This window comes from Trachypithecus francoisi, unplaced genomic scaffold, assembly GCF_009764315.1.
Source record: "Trachypithecus francoisi isolate TF-2019V2 unplaced genomic scaffold, Tfra_2.0 Lachesis_group12, whole genome shotgun sequence".
Lineage (NCBI taxonomy): Eukaryota > Metazoa > Chordata > Mammalia > Primates > Cercopithecidae > Trachypithecus > Trachypithecus francoisi.
In genome coordinates this window covers 104,263,035-104,281,586 of record NW_022681457.1, presented here as the reverse complement: position 1 = coordinate 104,281,586, position 18,552 = coordinate 104,263,035, and the positions used below count along the sequence as shown (strand labels likewise).

Below are 18,552 nucleotides of genomic sequence, written 5' to 3'. Positions count from 1 at the left end.
CTGTAAAAACGGCATTTTTATCTTTTTGGTGGAGCTGTGAAATAAATTAAAAGACGTAAAGGGTCTGGCATGGTAGATGGCAATAATATCGGCTTCCCTTCTCGACTTCTCGATTTTGCCCAGGACCAGTGCTGTTCACATGCAGGACCTGCCTGAACCGGCAAGCCCTCCAAGCGGGTCCAAAGTGCAAAGGTAAAGTCACTGCTAGAGGCGCCAGTGCGAGCATAGCGCCCCCGCGCGCCGAGTCGGGGAACTGCCGCGGGGGCCGGCCCCGCCCACCAGCGCCTGCGCAGAGGCGTCACCCCAAGTTTTGTTGTGACCGGCGGGGGACGCCGGTGGTGGCGGCAGCGGCGGCGGGGACAGCGGGCCGCGGCGCCACCATGGCGGTGCGACAGGCGCTGGGCCGCGGCCTGCAGCTGGGTCGAGAGCTGCTGCTGCGCTTCACCGGCAAGCCGGGCCGGGCCTACGGCTTGGGGCGGCCGGGCCCGGCGGCTGGCTGTGTGCGCGGGGAACGTCCGGGCTGGGCCGCAGGACCGGGCGCGGAGCCTCGCAGGGTCGGTCTCGGGCTCCCCAACCGCCTCCGCTTCTTTCGCCAGTCGGTGGCCGGGCTGGCGGCGCGGTTGCAGCGGCAGTTCGTGGTGCGGGCCTGGGGCTGCGCGGGCCCTTGCGGCCGGGCAGTCTTTCTGGCCTTGGGGCTAGGGCTGGGCCTCATCGAGGAGAAGCAGGCGGAGAGCCGACGGGCGGTCTCGGCCTGTCAGGAGATCCAGGTGAGCGGGGCCGGGTCCTAAGCCGGGCGGAGGACGGAGCTAAGCGCGGGGTCGGGTCCTGAGCCGGGCGGGGGCGTGGCATGCGGCCAGGGGCAGGGCTAGGTGTGGAGGCGGGGCCCTGGGCCGGTCGAGGGCCGAGGCTTCGGCCGGAGTAGGGCGGGGAGAGGGGCATTAAAGCGCATCTGTTTCACCATTACTGATCGGCTGCTATAAATAAAGCCAGCACCTCCCATTTGTTTTAATGTTTCCCTTCCTCAAATGAAGACGTGCTGCCGATTGCAGCTCCAGTCACAGCACAGCAAAACGCTTTGTGTTAATTTTCTAAAATGCACTGACAAGTAAATCATAACATTCCTATCCCTTTGAGGTAGTTGTCGTCCCTAATTTATGGAGAAGGAAAATCCTCAGGTGAAGGGACTTGCTCAAAGTCACACAGCTAATAAAAGGCAATGCTCTTAACCACTGAGCCAGGCTGCCTCCACGATTTAACCAAAGGATTAGTAGTGACAGAGCTGAAACCGCAGTAAAAACTATGAACGGCGAGAAAAACAGACCTGACATTTTAGTTACCTGTGTAGAGTTATCCCTGCTGACTGGATACACAAGGGTTCTTAGGCTCTTTAAATGCTTAAAATAGCACAAGACTTCTGTTTTTGCCCAACCAAAGTCTGTATTAGTGAGGATTCTCCAAACGGAACCAATAGGAGGTGTCTATTTAGAGGCAGATTTATTTTGAGGACCTGGCTCCCTATGGAGATTGGCAAAGTCTAAAAGCCGCAGAGTAGGGGGGCAGGCTGGAGAGCCAGGGAGGAGCCAGAGGTGCAGTTCAGGTCTGAAGCCTGGCCGCTGGCAGAATTCCACCTTCTTCCAGGGAGGTCACTCTTCTTCCTGGGGTGTGGAGTCACTCACTAAATTAGCACAGCCCCTGCATTTTTTAGGTTAGGGCTGAGGTGGTGGAAGAGGGAGTGACTTGCCCAAGGACACAGCTGCTAGGGTCAAGCAGTGGCTCCTGGGTTTCCTGGTTTCCAGCCCGGTTTTTATTGCTCATCACCACTGTGTCATGTTTGAGCTCTGGCCAGTTAGGGGTGACAGGTGACATCTGGCCTAGTCCCCAGCCCCTGACCTTGTCTTTTGCCACAGCTTAACTGGCAGAAGCTAAGGATGGGAAATTTGACCAATCCTGCTTAAAACTAAAGAGGCTTTTTTAACTGAGGAGATTGATCCTAAACTTACCATTCACGCACCCTCTTCACACACCTCACCCTCCTGTGCCTGAAAATGTTATTAGTTATCAATTTCACATTAAAAAAAAATTTTGGGGGGCCAGGCACGGTGGCTCATGCCTGTAATCCCAGCACTTTGGGAGGCTGAGGCAGGCAGATCACGAGGTCAGGAGTTCGAGACCAGCCTGGCCAACATGGCGGAACTCTGTCTCTACTAAAAATACAAAAATTACCCGGGTGCAGTGGTGGGCGCCTGTAATCCCAGCTACGTGGGAGGCTGAGGCAGGAGAATTCCTTGAACCTGGGACGCGGAGGTTGCAGTGAGCCGAGATCGCGTCACTGCACTCCATCCTGGGTGACAGAGCAAGACTCCGTCTTGGGGGAAAAAAAGTTGTTTTCACTGGCTACTTTTGCTGGAATTAATTTCACGTTTAAAAAATTCTGAAGCCAGGCATGGTGACTCATGCCTGTAATGCTAGCACTTTGGGAGGCCAAGGTGATAGAATCTCTTGAGTTCAGGAGTTGAAGCCCAGCTGGGACAACATAGTGAGACCTTGTTCCCACAAAATATTAAAACATTAGCTAGGCATGGTGGCATGTGCCGATAGTCCCAGCTACTTGGGAGGCTGAGGTGGGAGGATTGCTTGAGCCCAGGAGTTTGAGGCTGCAGTGAGCTATAGTTGCACCACTGCACCCCAGCCTGGGCAACTAGCAGGAGTGTGCTAGTAGCAAGCTCTAAAAATTTATCTTATAAAAGTATGTGTATAATGTGTATATATAACATATAATATGTGTATATATGTTATGTATACTATATGTTACATATAGTAGTATATAGTATATGTTATATATAATGTGGATATATATTTTATATATATACACACACTCACACAAACACATGTTGCTTCTGCTCCATGGAGTTTATAAGGGAAGATGGATTTTCTTTTTTCTTTTTTTTTTTTTTGATATGGAGTCTCACACTGTCGCCCAGGCTGGAGTGCAGTGGCACTATCTCGGCTCACTGCACCCTCTGCGTTCCGGGTTCACGCAATTCTCCTGCCTCAGCCTCCCGAGTAGCTGGGATTACAGGTGCACACCATCACACCCGGCTAACTTTTTGTATTTTTAGTAGAGACGGGGTTTCACTATGTTGGCCAGACTGGTCTTGAACTCCTGACTTCATGATCTGCCTGCCTCGGACTCCCAAAGTGCTGGGATTACAGGCGTGAGCCACTGCGCCCGGCCTGGATTTTCATTTTTTTAAAAAAGTTCAAAGTTATAGTGCAAGGTTAAGTTGCTTACAGATATCAGGTGCTTTAGGAACCCTCTAGAAGGAAAGTTGCTATGAGCTGGGTCATCAGGGCTGGTCACAGAGGAAGGAGGAGCTTGAGTTGGGCTTGATGGCCGAGCAGGGATGAGCCAGACAGAGCAATATTGTAGAAACAGGGGCTGGAAGGATGCTGTGAGCAGCTTTCAGAGAGAGGCACCCAAAGGATGAGTGCAGGCAGTGTGCAGACCAGCCTGGCAGCAGCCAGAACACAGATAAGATCCTGGACAGTCTGGTGAACAGCTGAGTGACACATGAAAGCAATGTATTTTGATGTGGCTCAGAGCATGGAAGGCACGAGATGGTGCCTGGTAGGCTACGACCAAGGGACATATGCAGAGCTGTGCCTGGCACCTAGGGGTGATTAACCTTGGAAAGGAAGAGCTCAGCAGATCAGACCATTTGAGAGGGAAAGTGGAGCATGGGTGACTGGAAGAGTGACATCACCGCTGCCTGAAGCAGGGGAAGACCCAGATTTTTGTCACATGGCCTCTTTCCTAGTGCAGCACTACCCCCAGCACCTGCACCTCCATCCATTTCTGTCTGAATTCTTGTACTCTTGTTACCTTTCTGGACAGAGTAGCCCCATCGGAGCTTTTAGAGGCAGAGACAGAAGACAGGACTGAATCCCTCTGCTCTGGGGATGCGCCTGATCTCACCCACTTGCCTGCCAGACCCTCGGAGATCACTGTGGATCACACACTCCTGCTAGTTGCCCAGGAGCTGTCTGCCAAGGTCTTTGGAGAGCGAGCTGTCTCCATAATCAGACACCTCCAGAGCTCTGCTGGAGAGTGAAGGCAGCAAGGAGAGGCGCACTGGCTATAGGACGCGGGGTTTCTGACCTCTCAGATCATTGAGTATTGTGATCACAGTGAAGCAACAGAGTTTGAGAAAAATCATTCTGAATAATGAAAAAGAAGATGGCCTAGACCCAGGCTGAGCAGTAGAACCCGGTTGGGTTGTTTTTCTGGTTTATTGATCTGGTCGGTGCGGACCATGCCTCGCTGCACCTCTCTCTGCCTCCCGTTTCCCTTTTCTTGGGCCTTCCTAGGCTCCCTGGCTCACAGTGCATTCTTTTTTCCTCACAGGCAATTTTTACCCAGAAAAGCAAGCCAGGGCCTGACCCGTTGGAGACGAGACGCTGGCAGGGCTTTCGGCTGGAGGAGTATCTGATAGGGCAGTCCATTGGCAAGGGCTGCAGTGCTGCTGTGTATGAAGCCACCATGCCTACATTGCCCCAGAACCTGGAGGTGACAAAGAGCACCGGCTCACTTCCAGGGAGAGGCCCAGGTACCAGTGCACCAGGAGAAGAGCAGGAGCAAGCTCTGGGGGCCCCTGCCTTCCCCTTGGCCATCAAGATGATGTGGAACATCTCGGTAAGCAACAGGCCTTTCATCTTTTTTTTTATTATTTTTATTTTTTTATTTTTTTTTGAGACAGAGTCTCGCTCTGTCGCCCAGGCTGGAGTGCAGTGGCCGGATCTCAGCTCACTGCAAGCTCCACCTCCCAGGTTTACACCATTCTCCTGCCTCAGCCTCCCAGTTAGCTGGGACTACAGGCGCCCGCCACCTCGCCCGGCTAGTTTTTTGTGTTTTTTTCAGTAGAGACAGGGTTTCACCATGTTAGCCAGGATGGTCTCGATCTCCTGACGTCGTGATCCGCCCGTCTCGGCCTCCCAAAGTGCTGGGATTACAGGCTTGAGCCACCGCGCCCGGCGCCTTTCATCTTTAAAGGAGATGTTCTCAAAATGCTCATCTTAGTGAGCCTGGTGAGGATTTTTTTCCAGGAAGTAGGTAGGAAAAGACAGATTATTCACCGAAAAGGTGCCTATTGTATAGTCAGGCTGCCTCCCCCTGTTACACAGAAGTAGACCAGAATGTTTCAAATTGTATTCTGTCCACAGATCACCCAGGGATTACGTTCAAAGGTAGATTCTGGCCAGGCATGGTGGACCACGCCTGTAATCCCAGCACTTTGGGAGGCCAATCACTTGAGCTCAGGAGTTCGAGACCAGCCTGGGCAACATGATGAAACCCCATCTCTATGAAAAATACAAAAATTGGCCGGGTGTGGTGGCTCAAGCCTGTAATCCCAGCACTTTGGGAGGCCGAGACGGGCGGATCACGAGGTCAGGAAATCGAGACCATCCTGGCGAACACGGTGAAACCCCGTCTCTACTAAAAAATACAAAAAATTGGGCCGGGCGCGGTGGCTCAAGCCTGTAATCCCAGCACTTTGGGAGGCCGAGACGGGCGGATCACGAGGTCAGGAGATCGAGACCATCCTGGCTAACACGGTGAAACCCCGTCTCTACTAAAAATACAAAAAACTAGCTGGGCGAGGTGGCGGGCGCCTGTAGTCCCAGCCGCTCGGGAGGCTGAGGCAGGAGAACGGCGTGAACCCGGGAGGCGGAGCTTGCAGTGAGCTGAGATCGGGCCACTGCACTCCAGTCCGGGCGACAGAGCGAGACACCGCCTCAAAAAAAAAAAAAATACAAAAAATTAGCCGGGTGAGGTGGCGGGTGCCTGTAGTCCCAGCTCCTCGGGAGGCTGAGGCAGGAGAATGGCGTAAACCCAGGAGGCAGAGCTTGCAGTGAGCTGAGATCCGGCCACTGCACTCCAGCCTGGGTGACAGAGCGAGACTCCGTCTCAAAAAAAAAAAAAAAAAAAAGAAAAGAAAAATACAAAAATTAGCCAGGTGTGACAGCTTGTACCTGTAGTCTTAGCTACTTGGGTGGCTGGTAGCTGAAGTGGGAGGATCACTTGAGTCCAAGAGGCAGAGGCTGCAGTGATCCAAGACTGTAGTACTACACTCCAGCCTGGGTAACAGAGTGAGACCCTGTCTCAAAAAAAAAAAAACAGAAAAACCCAAAGGTAGATTCTGATTCAGCAGGTCAGGGGTGGGGCCTGAGATTCTGCCTTCCCAGTAAGCTCCCACATGATACCAATGCCACTGCTCTGTCAACCACACTTCAAGTAACAAGGGCCTAAACCACTGGTTTCTACCCTAATTGGTCAGTTCACCATCCCCTCCTTCCTGTAACCTACCTCACTGGAGAGGGGGGAACTGGATCTCTTTCCTCTAAGCTTACTCTGCAAGCCCACCTCCAGCTCAGAGGCTTGCCTGTCAACTCCCTGCTCTCAACTCTTGGAAGGACTCAAGGCTTTGGGAAATTGAAGAGTATTTTTCCCCCACGAAAACAATTTCTGTCCACTTAATTTATTTACCTTGTGATTGCTAGGTGGGCTTTAAAAATGTATCAAGACCCGATGCTCTGTCTCCTGCCCATCCATTCAAGGCCGAGGTGGGAAGTGGCTACAGCTGTTCATGGTGGGCCCTAGAGGATGCAGTTTCTTGTTCTGATTTGGGGAATGAAGGTTATTGGGTTAATAGCTAACAAGCAGCCAAATCCTTTGCCTGCGAAACATCCAGTCTTAGCATCAAACATGCACTGGTTGGGGCAAGACAGCTGTTGCATTCACAGAAGCTACAAGATTGTTCATTCTTACAGGATCTTCTTGACAGGTTTCATATGTCCTGAGAGCCCTTCCTAATACAATGAAGACAATAAGGTGCTTTCCCCACTCTTTGGGTTTTGTCTATTCGTTGTGGAAGATGGAGGAAGGCTGTTCCATGATTCAGTACAACTTCACCCAGGGTGGAGCATGTCAGGCTCTGGCCTGGCTGGTGAAGGGAGCCTGCAGAATGAGTTACTGATCCAGTGGTCAATTTCAAACTGGTGGGGACCAGAGGCACCGATGGCAGGAAGCAGCACCCCATACCCTGATCACCTTGGCATCTCCTCCAGCCCTGGCACCTAGGCTGCAAGAGTTTGAGGAGCGTGAAGCATCTTCTGAGTTGGCGTGGATGGTACCTCTGTCTGTCTCCCAGGAGTAGCTTGTCTCAGCCTACCACTTAAGAGAGGTCATCTTATCTCGAAGGTCAGAGCAGCTGGCCTGCTCCAGGTTACAGGCAGGGCTTACAAGGAACTTACTGTTCTGCTCCAGCCTGTGTAACCCTGGGTTCCTTGTGGGTGTTCCAGGCAGGTTCCTCCAGCGAAGCTATCTTGAACACAATGAGCCAGGAGCTGGTCCCAGCGAGCCGAGTGGCCTTGGTCGGGGAGTATGGAGCAGTCACTTACAGGTCAGTGCCCTCTGCCTGCCGGACTGACTGGGGCTTCTTTGAGAGCATCTTCATCCATCACTTGTGTCATCAGCACCTGGTATAGTGTCTGACATGACAGTAGATAATAAAGGCTTAATGATGGTGATGGATTTTCAGTTAGTGGATAATTTCACTTGGGAAAGATTGCAGGTGATCTGACCCCAGATGATGATGCCCATGCGTAATTCACATGGGAGCAGGGGAGAGAAGGCCACCCAAAAAGGCCCAATTCGCAGTGTTGCATGATTGATCGCGGTTCTCTGATTCCTCCTAAGAAATGCACGGGTAGAGCGCCACCTATCGGAATAAACTGAACTCTGTCCCCAGCGGAGGGAACACTCGTTTCACCAATAGTTATGTGCACTGATGGTGTTAAGAGATTTTTTAAAAAACAAAAAGTGGTCTGTTGGCCCAGAGCTCTCAGTGTGGCAGCAGAGGGCCCAGGGTGTAAGTGCTAGAATTGAGTATGCTCGGGCTGAGGAAGCCCAGTGGAGGCGTGTGCTGCAGAGGAGGGGCTGCTCAGAAAGACTTCTCAAAGGGAAAGTTTGTGCCACCTTGTGAAGGATTAATTGGCATTACTTGGGCAGAGGAGTAGGGAAGAGGCATTCCCAGCAGAGGGAAGAGCAAATGAACAGCAGCTACACTTCCAGCCCAGAAAAGCCCATGTACACAGGTGGTGAGGACTGATGCACAGGCTATGACGGAGGCGGTACTGTGCCCACCTTAATGTTTACAGCCTGGTGCACGCCTTTAATCCCAGCACTTTGGAAGGCCAAGGCAGGCAGATCACTTGAGCCCAGGAGTTCAAGAGCAGCCTGGGCAACATGGTGAAACCCTGCCTCTACAAAAAATATAAAATATTTTAGCAGGCTTGGTAGCACATGCCTGTGGTCCCAGCTACTCAGGAGGCTGAGGCGGGAGGATCATTTGAGCCCAGGGAGGTTGAGGCTCCAGTGAACCAAGATCATGCCACTGCACTCCAGCCCGGGCGAGCGAGTGAGACCCTGTCTCGAAAATATATGTATATGTATTTGTAGCCCACCAAGAAGAGGTGGGTCGCTGCATTTTTGGTGATTTACTGGAGCGCTGGTTTACAGATCTTTGTTCTGTCGGAAGCAGGAAGGCAGAAGTATGAAATTAAGGGAATGGACATGGAAAACCCCTTCCATGGTTTGGAGGGGTCCAGTGTGACTGGATTCCCTGCAGGCTGGTGGAGTCAGCTGCTCAGGTGGCAGCTTCTCCTCCTGAGGCCTTTGTGGAGAAAGTAGACACCTGAAGGTCAGCTGCTTTGGGGCTAACGTGATCCTCAGTGCCTCCTCTTGTGGTGTGAGTGGGAGCTGGCCGACGTGGCGCTGTCCTGCTGCCGGGAACACCGTGATGTCTGCTGCCGAGACCTCCCATCTGACATAGTCCCTGTCCCTCTCCAGGGACTTTGTTCCTTTAGCAGTTCTCACTGTCCAGCCTCACATCACACGTCTTTTTCTGTTGGTTGTTTTTTGCTCCAGCTGTACTGTACACGCTCTGTTTGCTGCATACCCCCAGGGCTCAGTAAATACCTGTTGAATGACCGGATGGCTGTGGCAGCAGGTACATTACCTCAACTGCTGGTGCACCTTGGGAAAAGCTTCCCCGAGAGCACCCTGGGTTCATTTCCTCCTAGCCTCTGCTGTCCTGGGGCCGGGAGATTCAAGGTGCTTTGCAACCTGCTCCTCTCAGTGTGTCTCCCACCTTATCTCTCACCCTTCTTATCAGCACCCTACACTCCACTAGGCTGGCTTCATAGCTCCTTCCCCGAACATGCCAGGCTCCTCTGTGACCATCTCCTGAGCGTACAGCTGGCTACACCTGTGCTGCCCTCCACCCATATTTCAGGTCTCAGTTCAGACACCCCCGACCCTGCCATATATCTCCCCAGTACAGCCATAGCCCTCTGCCCCTGAGCTCCCATGAAACCTGCTGGGGCCCTGACAGCCTGGGGCTGTGATCATGACGCCCAGGGGCTTGAGGGTGGAAACAGTGCTCTGGCTCCTTTGATTGCATAGAACAGGGGCCACTCAGGTTGACTCAAGAGCAGGAGCAGTGCGTGAGCACACGTGGACTGCAGCCACACAGCCTGGGGACCACGCAGCGCTGGGAGAGGCTGGCACCCTGCTCTCTCCCTACCGCAGTCTAGGCTCCGCCCCATTCACTTCCCTCTACCATTGTTATGCAGCAAAGGGGGCTCTAGCCTGATGTGCTAGAAGCAATGACACTGGATTTTTGAGAAAAGCTAAGCTTTCCATTGTGAGTCTACTCACATGGAGACAGGAGTCGAATTCAACCCTGTCTTCACTAGCTTTAAGGCAGTAATTTTGTTAGAGGAGGTTTAAGGGGTGGATTCTAAGATTAGCAGGTGATTGGTAGAAGGAAAGAAGTTTGGACAGTCCTTGGACATGCGCAGTTATCTCTTCATGCCAACTCACAGGTCCCTGTGCAGATTTGGGAGGAGTGAGTATGAAACGTGCAGTGGCAATTCAGGCTGTGACATCAGCAAACTTGTTCTGTGCAAGCTGTTGTTGGCCTTATTGGTTCCAACTGATTTCAGCCAATTCTTTTATCTCATAAGCAGAGGGAGTTTCAGCCTTTCAGAAAGTGGTTTCTACAAACTCAAATTTTCTTTTCTTTTTTTTTCCAGAGACAGGGTCTCATTCTGTTGCCCAGGCTGGAGTGCAGTGGCGTGATCTTGGCTCACTGCAGCCTCAACCTCCCTGGGTTCAAGTGATACTCCCACCTCAGCCTCCCAAGTAGCTGGGTCTACAGGCACATGCCACCATGCCTAGCTAATTTTTGTAGTTTTTGTAGAGACAGGGTTCCTCCATGTTGCCCAGGCTGGCCTCGAACTCCTGGGCTCAAGCAGTCACCTGCCTCAGCCTCCCAAAGTGCTGGGATTACAGGAGTGAGCTGCAGGAATTTCCACCAGTTACTGATTTCTTGAACTTGTGGGGACATGGTTCCACTGTCCGCATGCTGTTTCTTCCTCGCATCTCCTGTTCCTACTTCCCTTTGGCCTGCTCACCTCAGGCTCCTCATGGCCCCAGTGAAGTCTCGTGGCTTCCTCTCCACTGCGGACTGGCAGATTCCTTCACTCACACTCCCAAAGAGAGGATCTACTTCCCTCCCTTCCCTTTGTCCAAACATCTGGGTCTCGAGTGTCACTGTAGGTTCATTGCCCTTGGGGCAAGTGACCCCTTGGGTCAGCCGGCTTTGGCTGAAGGGTAGGGCTGGCACACAGCTGGCAGAGCCACCCCATCCAAAATCTAGCCACTGTGCCTCAGCAGGGCTGTGGTTTGGGGGTGGGGGGGGCACTGCCACAGGAGAAGGAACAGCCAGGGCAGGCAGATGACACCACCACTACTATTCTGGATCTATTCACTCATTCAGCAAAGGTTTATTACACCCATATTCCATGCCAACTATTGTAGTAGACTGGGAATAATGGAGAAAATTCAGGCATAGTCCTTGCTCTTAGGGAGCTCACATGATTACTTATTGATGAATGTCTGTCTCCCCTGATAGACTGCAAATCCATGAGGACAGGGACTCTGTCTTGTTCTGTGCCATAGTTCCACAGCATTCCAGCCTGATGTCTGGTACTTAGCATGCAAACAATGCGTATTGGTTGAATGAATAATAGTAGAGCTAATATCAGCTGAGACTTCCTCTGTGCTAGACACGATTCTAAGTGCCTTCCACCCATTGACAACCTTATGCAGAGTGTTAACTGAAGGGGTGGCCTGCCCCTCCACACCTGTGGGTGCTTCTCGTTAGGTGGAACGAGAGACTTGAGAAAAGAAATAATACACAGAGACAAAGTATAGAGAAAGAAAAGCAGGGCCCAGGGGACCGGTGCTGTGCTTACAGAGGACCCACACCGGCACCGGTCTCTGAGTTCCCTCAGTATTTATTGCTCAAAAGATAAGGGAGTAAATCAGCAGTAAGACATACAGATACACGGAGATGTTTCATTTCCCAGGGACGGGCAGGAGACAGATGTTTTTCTTTTACTGAGATTTAAGAGAATGGCACCGACCTTCAACCACAAGCAGGCTTTAAGCATTTGCCTAACAAAGCACATTCCTTACAGCCCAAAATCTTTTCAACTTTAATTAGCACAGCGATGTCTCTAGCAAGGACAAGATTGGGGGTAGAGTCACAGATTAACAGCATCTCAAATACAGAGGCAAATGGAGTCTCTTAAATTTACTTCTTTCTATATAAACATAGTAACAAGCTGACCTCTCTTTTCCCCACATTTCCCCCTTTTCTTTTCAACAAAACTACCATTGTCATCATGACACTGAGATTATATACTTTACAAAGTAATAGAATATTACAAAGTAAGTGGAGGCAGGATGAGATCACAGGATGGTGTTAAAATTAAAATTGCTAATGAAATTTTGGGCACCCATAGTCATTGATAACATTTTATCAGGAAATAGGGTTTGAGAGCAGACAACCTGACTGACGAAAATTTATTAGGTGGGAATTTCCTCTTCCTAATAAGCCTGAGAGCACTACAGGAGGCCCGGGCTTATTTCATCCCTTTGGCTTCAACTGTAAAAGGCGGCACGCCTCCAAGGGGGTCGTTTATAGGCCTACCCTTAGAGCGCATTCTCTTTCTCAGGGATATTCCTTGCTGAGAAAAAGAATTCAGCGATATCTCTCCTATTTGTGTGCAAAAGGAGAAAAGATATGGCTCTGTTCCATCCGGCTCACTGGCAGCCAGTTTAAGGTTACCTCCCTTGTTTCCTGAACACCGCTGTTATCCTGTTCTTTTTTCAAGATGTCCAGATTTCATATTGTTTAAACACACATGTTTTACAAACAATCTGTGTAGTTAAGACAATCATCACAGGGTCTTGAGGTGACATGTATCCTCCTCAGCTTACAAAGAAAATGGTGCGATTAAGAGATCAAAGACAGACATAAGAAATTACAAAAGTATTAATTTTGGAGAAGTAATAAAATGTCCATGAAATCTTTATATTTTATGTTTTTCTGCTGTGGCTCCAGCCAGTCCCTCCGTTCAAGGTCCCTGACTTCCCGCAACATTTTCTCTCCCTTTCCCTCTATATAAATGTGCCATGGCGATGAAGGCTTGTTCGTTCTCTCGATTGTGGCGCAGGATTCTTCCACTGGTCCAGCACACTAAAAACAAACCGATTAAACAGAGACACATAATTCCAAAGCTTATTGCAGTAGAGTTTCCAATAGACTTAATCCAAGTCGTGGGGTTTAATCCATAAAGATTTTTTGTCACTTGATCTAACGCCTCAGCTCCAGGCACAATGTTTAAGTGACTCTGAGAGGCTTCAAAAATTTGTTGTTTTAATTTAGAAATGTCTAAAGTGAGATTATCTTCTCTTCCCTGTAAATGGCGTCTTACCATGTCCCAGTGATGTTTAGACTCATTATAAATTTGGGGTGTAATACAAAAATCTGAAGTATTCCAGTCACATTGTAACTGGAAACGATGTTCCAAGCTCATGAGCCTATCTCCCATCCAAATGACAGTTTGTCTAAGATCATTAATTTGATTTGCCAATTTTTGATCGATACCAGATTGTGAATTCCACAACCTTGTGGAATTCTTTTGTCAATTGTCAACAAAGCTTACTGTCTGAACAGAAGAGTGCAATGCGACTCCTGCCACAGCGGCTGTAGATGTGACTGCAATTAATCCCATAATCGCTGCAATTAAAGTAAAAATGAATCTTTTGGATCTATTTAAAATGCTTTTTAATACTTCAGTTAAAATATGGATGGATGGCGAGGCCTCCCATGGTCGATCCATGGACACAGGGATCCACACACCTTCTCTTGCTCTCACTAGCAGAATACGGTGCTGCCAATCAAAAGTCGAATCAATGCAAGTAAACAATCTGCAATTTTCACACGTTATAGTTTGGGAGTCTGGTTTAATAACTATATTTCCTATGACTAACATATAAGGGGGCTTTACACAACTTTGTAAAGGAACTGTTAGACTGGAATTTAGGTTGATAGAGTAAAAGTCTTATAATCTCTTGTGTCTATAGTTTGGTTTCCAGACCAAATTTTAAGGTGGTATGAAGCCACAGTAAGCCTCCATAATTTTGGATGTTCAGGACCAAAAACAGGACTTATTATTTTTGGTCTTGGAGTAGAGATTCCCTTTTTTCCCCATTTTCAAGGGTATAAAGACTGTAATTTTTTGTGCCTATGTTTGTCTACATTTTCTGTGAAGTCACTATCAACAGTTGGACTCACTAGTGCACTGGGACAGAATTGAGTTTGTCCTGTGCACTCGTGGTAGAATTGACCTCGAGGTGCCCAATCTATAACAGTTCCAAATGTATTGTTTTGTAAAATCACGGCACTATCAGCCACAGCCACACATTCTTCCCAAACTAAATCTCTTGTTTCTATGGAAATCTCCTTGGGGCAAGGTTTTCCTTTTGGCCTAAATTTTAATGATCTTTGTTTTTTTTTTTTTTTTTTTTTTTTTGAGACGGAGTCTCGCTCTGTCGCCCGGCCTGGAGTGCAGTGGCTGGATCTCAGCTCACTGCAAGCTCCGCCTCCCGGGTTTACCGCCATTCTCCTGCCTCAACCTCCCGAGTAGCTGGGACTACAGGCGCCCGCCACCTCGCCCGGCTATTTTTTTCTATTTTTTAGTAGAGACGGGGTTTCACAGTGTTAGCCAGGATGGTCTCGATCTCCTGACCTCGTGATCCGCCCGTCTCGGCCTCCCAAAGTGCTGGGATTACAGGCTTGAGCCACCGCGCCCGGCCTTAATGATCTTTGATAAGAGAAGTCTTGTAAATAGTTTACTTGTGGTTTGAGTGACATTCCGCTTACCATGTGATAAGTAAATTTACAGGTGGGATTGAGAGTAGGTACTTCTACCAGCCAATTTTGGCTAGCAGGCATTAAACATCCTGGTGCTTTCCCTAGACATATAGGAGGATAACGATACCCAATGGAAATATTTATCATCATTTCTTTTTCCTCCGGTTTGGCAGGGCAACAATCATCTGTGGGACCAGCTACCCACACACTATTATTAACATATATTTCAATAGGATTATCCATCCATGTGACTGCCCGAATTAAGGGTGGGAAAGGCACATAGGCCCAGTAGGTATAATTAGCTGCAGCTGCTCCTGCAGGCATGGGGAGACTTACCACCGTTGATACAACCATTAAAGCTGCCAGCAGCATTTTTTTTGAGGTTTGTGTCACCTTTGTGCTAGCTAGGCTTTTTCTAGCTAACAGTGTCAGCTTCTTTAACTGTGCCCAGGTCGGCAGCTCCGCCTTCTTGGTGTGTGGTGACTTCATCTGTTTTTCTAATATCACCCCTTGACTCATCATGCGAGTCAATGGTGCTCGATGGCGGTGTTTCCGTCTCCGTGGAGGCGCTTTTCTTTGCATCTCTGCTGGGTTCATTGTAGAACTTCAAATGTCTAGTGAGTATCCAAACAGGAAGCTGATTTTCTCCTGGTGAAACACAAGCAAAACCTCTTCCCCAGGTTATCACCTTCCCTATTCCCCATGTCCTATTATTGTTGTCTTTCCACCAAATCAGTTTTCCTTCATGTGGGCTGTTCTTTTTACCAGGAAGATGTTGTTCTGCAGAAGTAGTAGTCTCATTTCTATAAATGTTTAAAAAATGTAAAGTATAGAGTGCTAGATTAAGCTGCATCTGAGGAGAGGTACACTCCTTACTGTCTCCCCCTTCTTTTTATTTAACTAACTGAGTTTTGAGTGTTCTATTAGTTCTTTCCACTATGGCCTGTCCTTGGGAATGATAAGGAATTCCTGTTGTATGTGTAATATTTCACTGATTTAAGAATTTTTGGAAAGCTTTACTACAATAACCTGGTCCATTGTCAGTTTTAATTTTTTCTGGAACTCCCGTCACAGCAAAACAAGATAATAAATGTTTTTTAACATGGGAAGTACTTTTTCCTGTCTGGCATGTTGCCCATATGAAATGTGAATAAGGATCAACTGTTACATGAACATATGATAATTTTCCAAATGAAGGTACATGGGTAACATCCATTTGCCATAATGCATTAGGACACAGACCTCTGGGATTAACTCCTGCCTCTTGAGTGGGCAGGTGTAGTACTTGACACTGGGTACAATGTTGTACAATATTTTTTGCCTGTTTTCATGTGACATTAAATTTGTTTTTTAACCCTGTTGCATTTACATGAGTCAAAGCATGAAGTTCTTGTGCTTTGATGAATGCAGAGGATACCAGTAAGTCAGCTTGTTCATTTGCTTTAGTTAAAGGTCCTGGTAAATTAGTGTGTGTTCGAATATGAGTAATATAAAATGGGAAATTCCTTCTTCTTATAGTTTGTTGTAACAAATTGAATAGCTGGTTTAACTGATCATTCATGTATATTTAATTAGAGCTATCTCAACATCTCTTGTAGCCTGTACTACATATGCAGAATCTGATATAATATTAACAGGTTGATTAAAATCTTCTAACACTGTAATGACTGTAACCAACTCTGTCCTTTGAGCTGATTGGTATTGAGTTTTAATTACTCGCTCTTTTGGCCCTGTGTAAGCTGCTTTTCCATTGCTGGAACCATCAGTAAATACTGTCAGAGCATTTTCTAAAGGTTTATGTCTGGTAATTTTAGGTAAAATCCAAGTAGTCAATTTTAAAAACTGGAAGATTTTTGTTTTGGGGTAATGATTATCAATAATTCCCACAAAATTAGCAAGGCCAATTTGCCATGCACCAGAATTGATAAAGGCTTGTTTAACTTGTTCCTTGGTTAAAGGAACAACTATTTTGTCTGGGTCATTACCACACAATTTTATTATTTGTAATCTTGTCTGACCAATTAATGTAGCTGTTTGATCCAAGTACAATGTAAAAGTTTTAATTGTACTGTGAGGAAGGAGTGACCACTCCACAAGATCAGTATTTTGAACAATGATGCCTGTTGGAGAATGTGCAGTAGCAAAAATCAAAAGTTGGAGTGGGGCTAAAGAATCTATTCTACTTATTTGCGCTGACTGAATTTTTTCTTCCACTAATTTAATTTCTTTTGTTGCCTCTGGGGTTAACATTCTTTTACTATTTAAATCTGGATCTTCTCTTAGGATAGAGAACAAATTTGACATGGCATAAGCAGGAATGCCTAGAGTTGGCCGAATCCAATTAATATCGCCTAACAATTTCTGAAAGTCATTTAATATTTTTAATGTATTTTTTTATTTCTATTTTTTGTGGCTTAATTTTTCTATCTTCTATTTGCATCCCTAAATAATGAAAAGGAGCAGAGGTTTGGATCTTATCAGATGCTATTGTTAGTCCTGCGCTGGCAACCTCTGCTTGCAGAAATGTGTAACAGTCAATTAATTTGTCTCTTGTTTCTGTAGCACATAAAATATTATCAATATAGTGAATGATATAACAATCTGAAAATTTGTCTCTAACTGGTTGAAGGACTTGACCTACAAAAGTTTGACAAATAGATGGACTATTAAGCATTCCCTGAGGTAAAACTTTTCACTGAAACCTGGTGGCTGGTTTTTTATTATTTATGGCTGGTATAGTAAAGGCAAATTTTTCACAATCCTGCTCTGTCAGAGGAATGGTAAAAAAGCAATCTTTAAGATCAATTATAATTAAAGGCCAGTCTTTTGGGATCATGGCCGGAGAGGGCAATCCAGGTTGGAGAGGCCCCATGGGTTGAATTACAGCGTTTACGGCTCTTAAGTCCATTAACATACGCCATTTGCCTGACTTTTTTTGAATTACAAATACAGGAGAATTCCAGGGTGAGAATGAAGGCTCAATGTGTCCCTTTTCTAATTGTTCCTTTGTTAATAAGTGTAAAGCCTCCAGTTTTTGTTTTGGTAGCGGCCACTGATTTGCCCATACTGGTTTTTCTGTTTTCCAAGTTAATGGAATGGGTTTAGGAGGCTCTACAGTGGCCGCCCCTAAAAAGGATACCCTATTCCTTTTTTTTTTTTTTTTTTTTCTTAGTCTCAGTTGGGACTTTAATGCCATTTTCATTTTTTTCTAATCCCTTTTCTGGTATATATTCCATCTTAGTCATGATTTTTTGACTCATGGGGCTGTAAATGGAGTGGGCATAACGATTTCTGCACCCCATTGTTGTAACAAATCTCAACCCCATAGATTAACAGGAATTGAAGTAATCATTGGCTGAACAGTACTTGATTATCTGGCCCTAAACAATGTAAAATCATTGTACTTTCATACACTTCTGAAGCTGTGCCTACGCCGACAAGTCTTGTAACAGCCTTTTGTTTAGGCCAATTTTTTGGCCACTGATTTAAAGCAATGACAGAGATATCTGCTCCTGTGTCTGCTAACCCTTCAAACTGTTTTCCTTGAATAATGGCCTTACACACAGGTCTGCTCTCAGAGACCAGACTTGCCCAATATGCAGTCTTTCCTGCCAGATCAGTGCTTCCAAACCCTCCTGTTCTTTTTATTTCACTGTTTCCAACTTTAATATAAGGTAGGAGTAATAATTGAGCGATCCTGTCTCCTGGACTGGCACTCCAAGGAATTGAGGAACTAATAACCAATTGAATTTCGCCTTTATAGTCTGAATCAACCACACCAGTATGAATTTGAACTCCTTTTAGATTTAAACTTGATCTTCCTAAGATTAGTCCTACAGTCCCCTCAGGCAATGGGCCGTATACCCCCGTGGGGATTCTTTGTGGGGGCTCCCCTGGAAGCAGAGAGACTGCTTGTAAAGTACATAGATCTACTGCTGCACTGCCACTTGTGGCGGGGGATAATTGCTGTATTGTGATAACTGGCTTATTCCCTGAGACACTTGCGACAGTGGGGGTTGTTGTTCCTGAAAACCCTGAGGAACAAAGGGTTGAATTTTGAATGCCCCAGTTTGTTGCGGGGCCTGAGGCTGGCCCCTCCTCTCGTTTCCCAACAGTGGTTCCCCATTTTTATCAAATTTAGAACGACATTGATTACCCCAATGTTTTCCCTTTTTACATCTTGGACATAGGCCAGGTGGCCCTT

The 18,552-nt window shown here is 47.4% G+C and overlaps 1 protein-coding gene across 1 annotated transcript in view; it reads left to right on the top strand.

Annotated features, from left to right (window-relative positions):
- The first annotated feature begins 293 nt into the window (after positions 1-293).
- Positions 294-18,552, top strand: part of PINK1 (PTEN induced kinase 1) — a 28,011-nt gene continuing 9,752 nt past the window's right edge. The window contains exons 1-3 of the mRNA XM_033228001.1: positions 294-767; positions 4,406-4,693; positions 7,360-7,460. Of these exons, the coding sequence (XP_033083892.1) occupies positions 381-767; positions 4,406-4,693; positions 7,360-7,460 (776 nt within the window). The 5' untranslated portion in view covers positions 294-380. The remainder of the gene's footprint in view (positions 768-4,405; positions 4,694-7,359; positions 7,461-18,552) is intronic.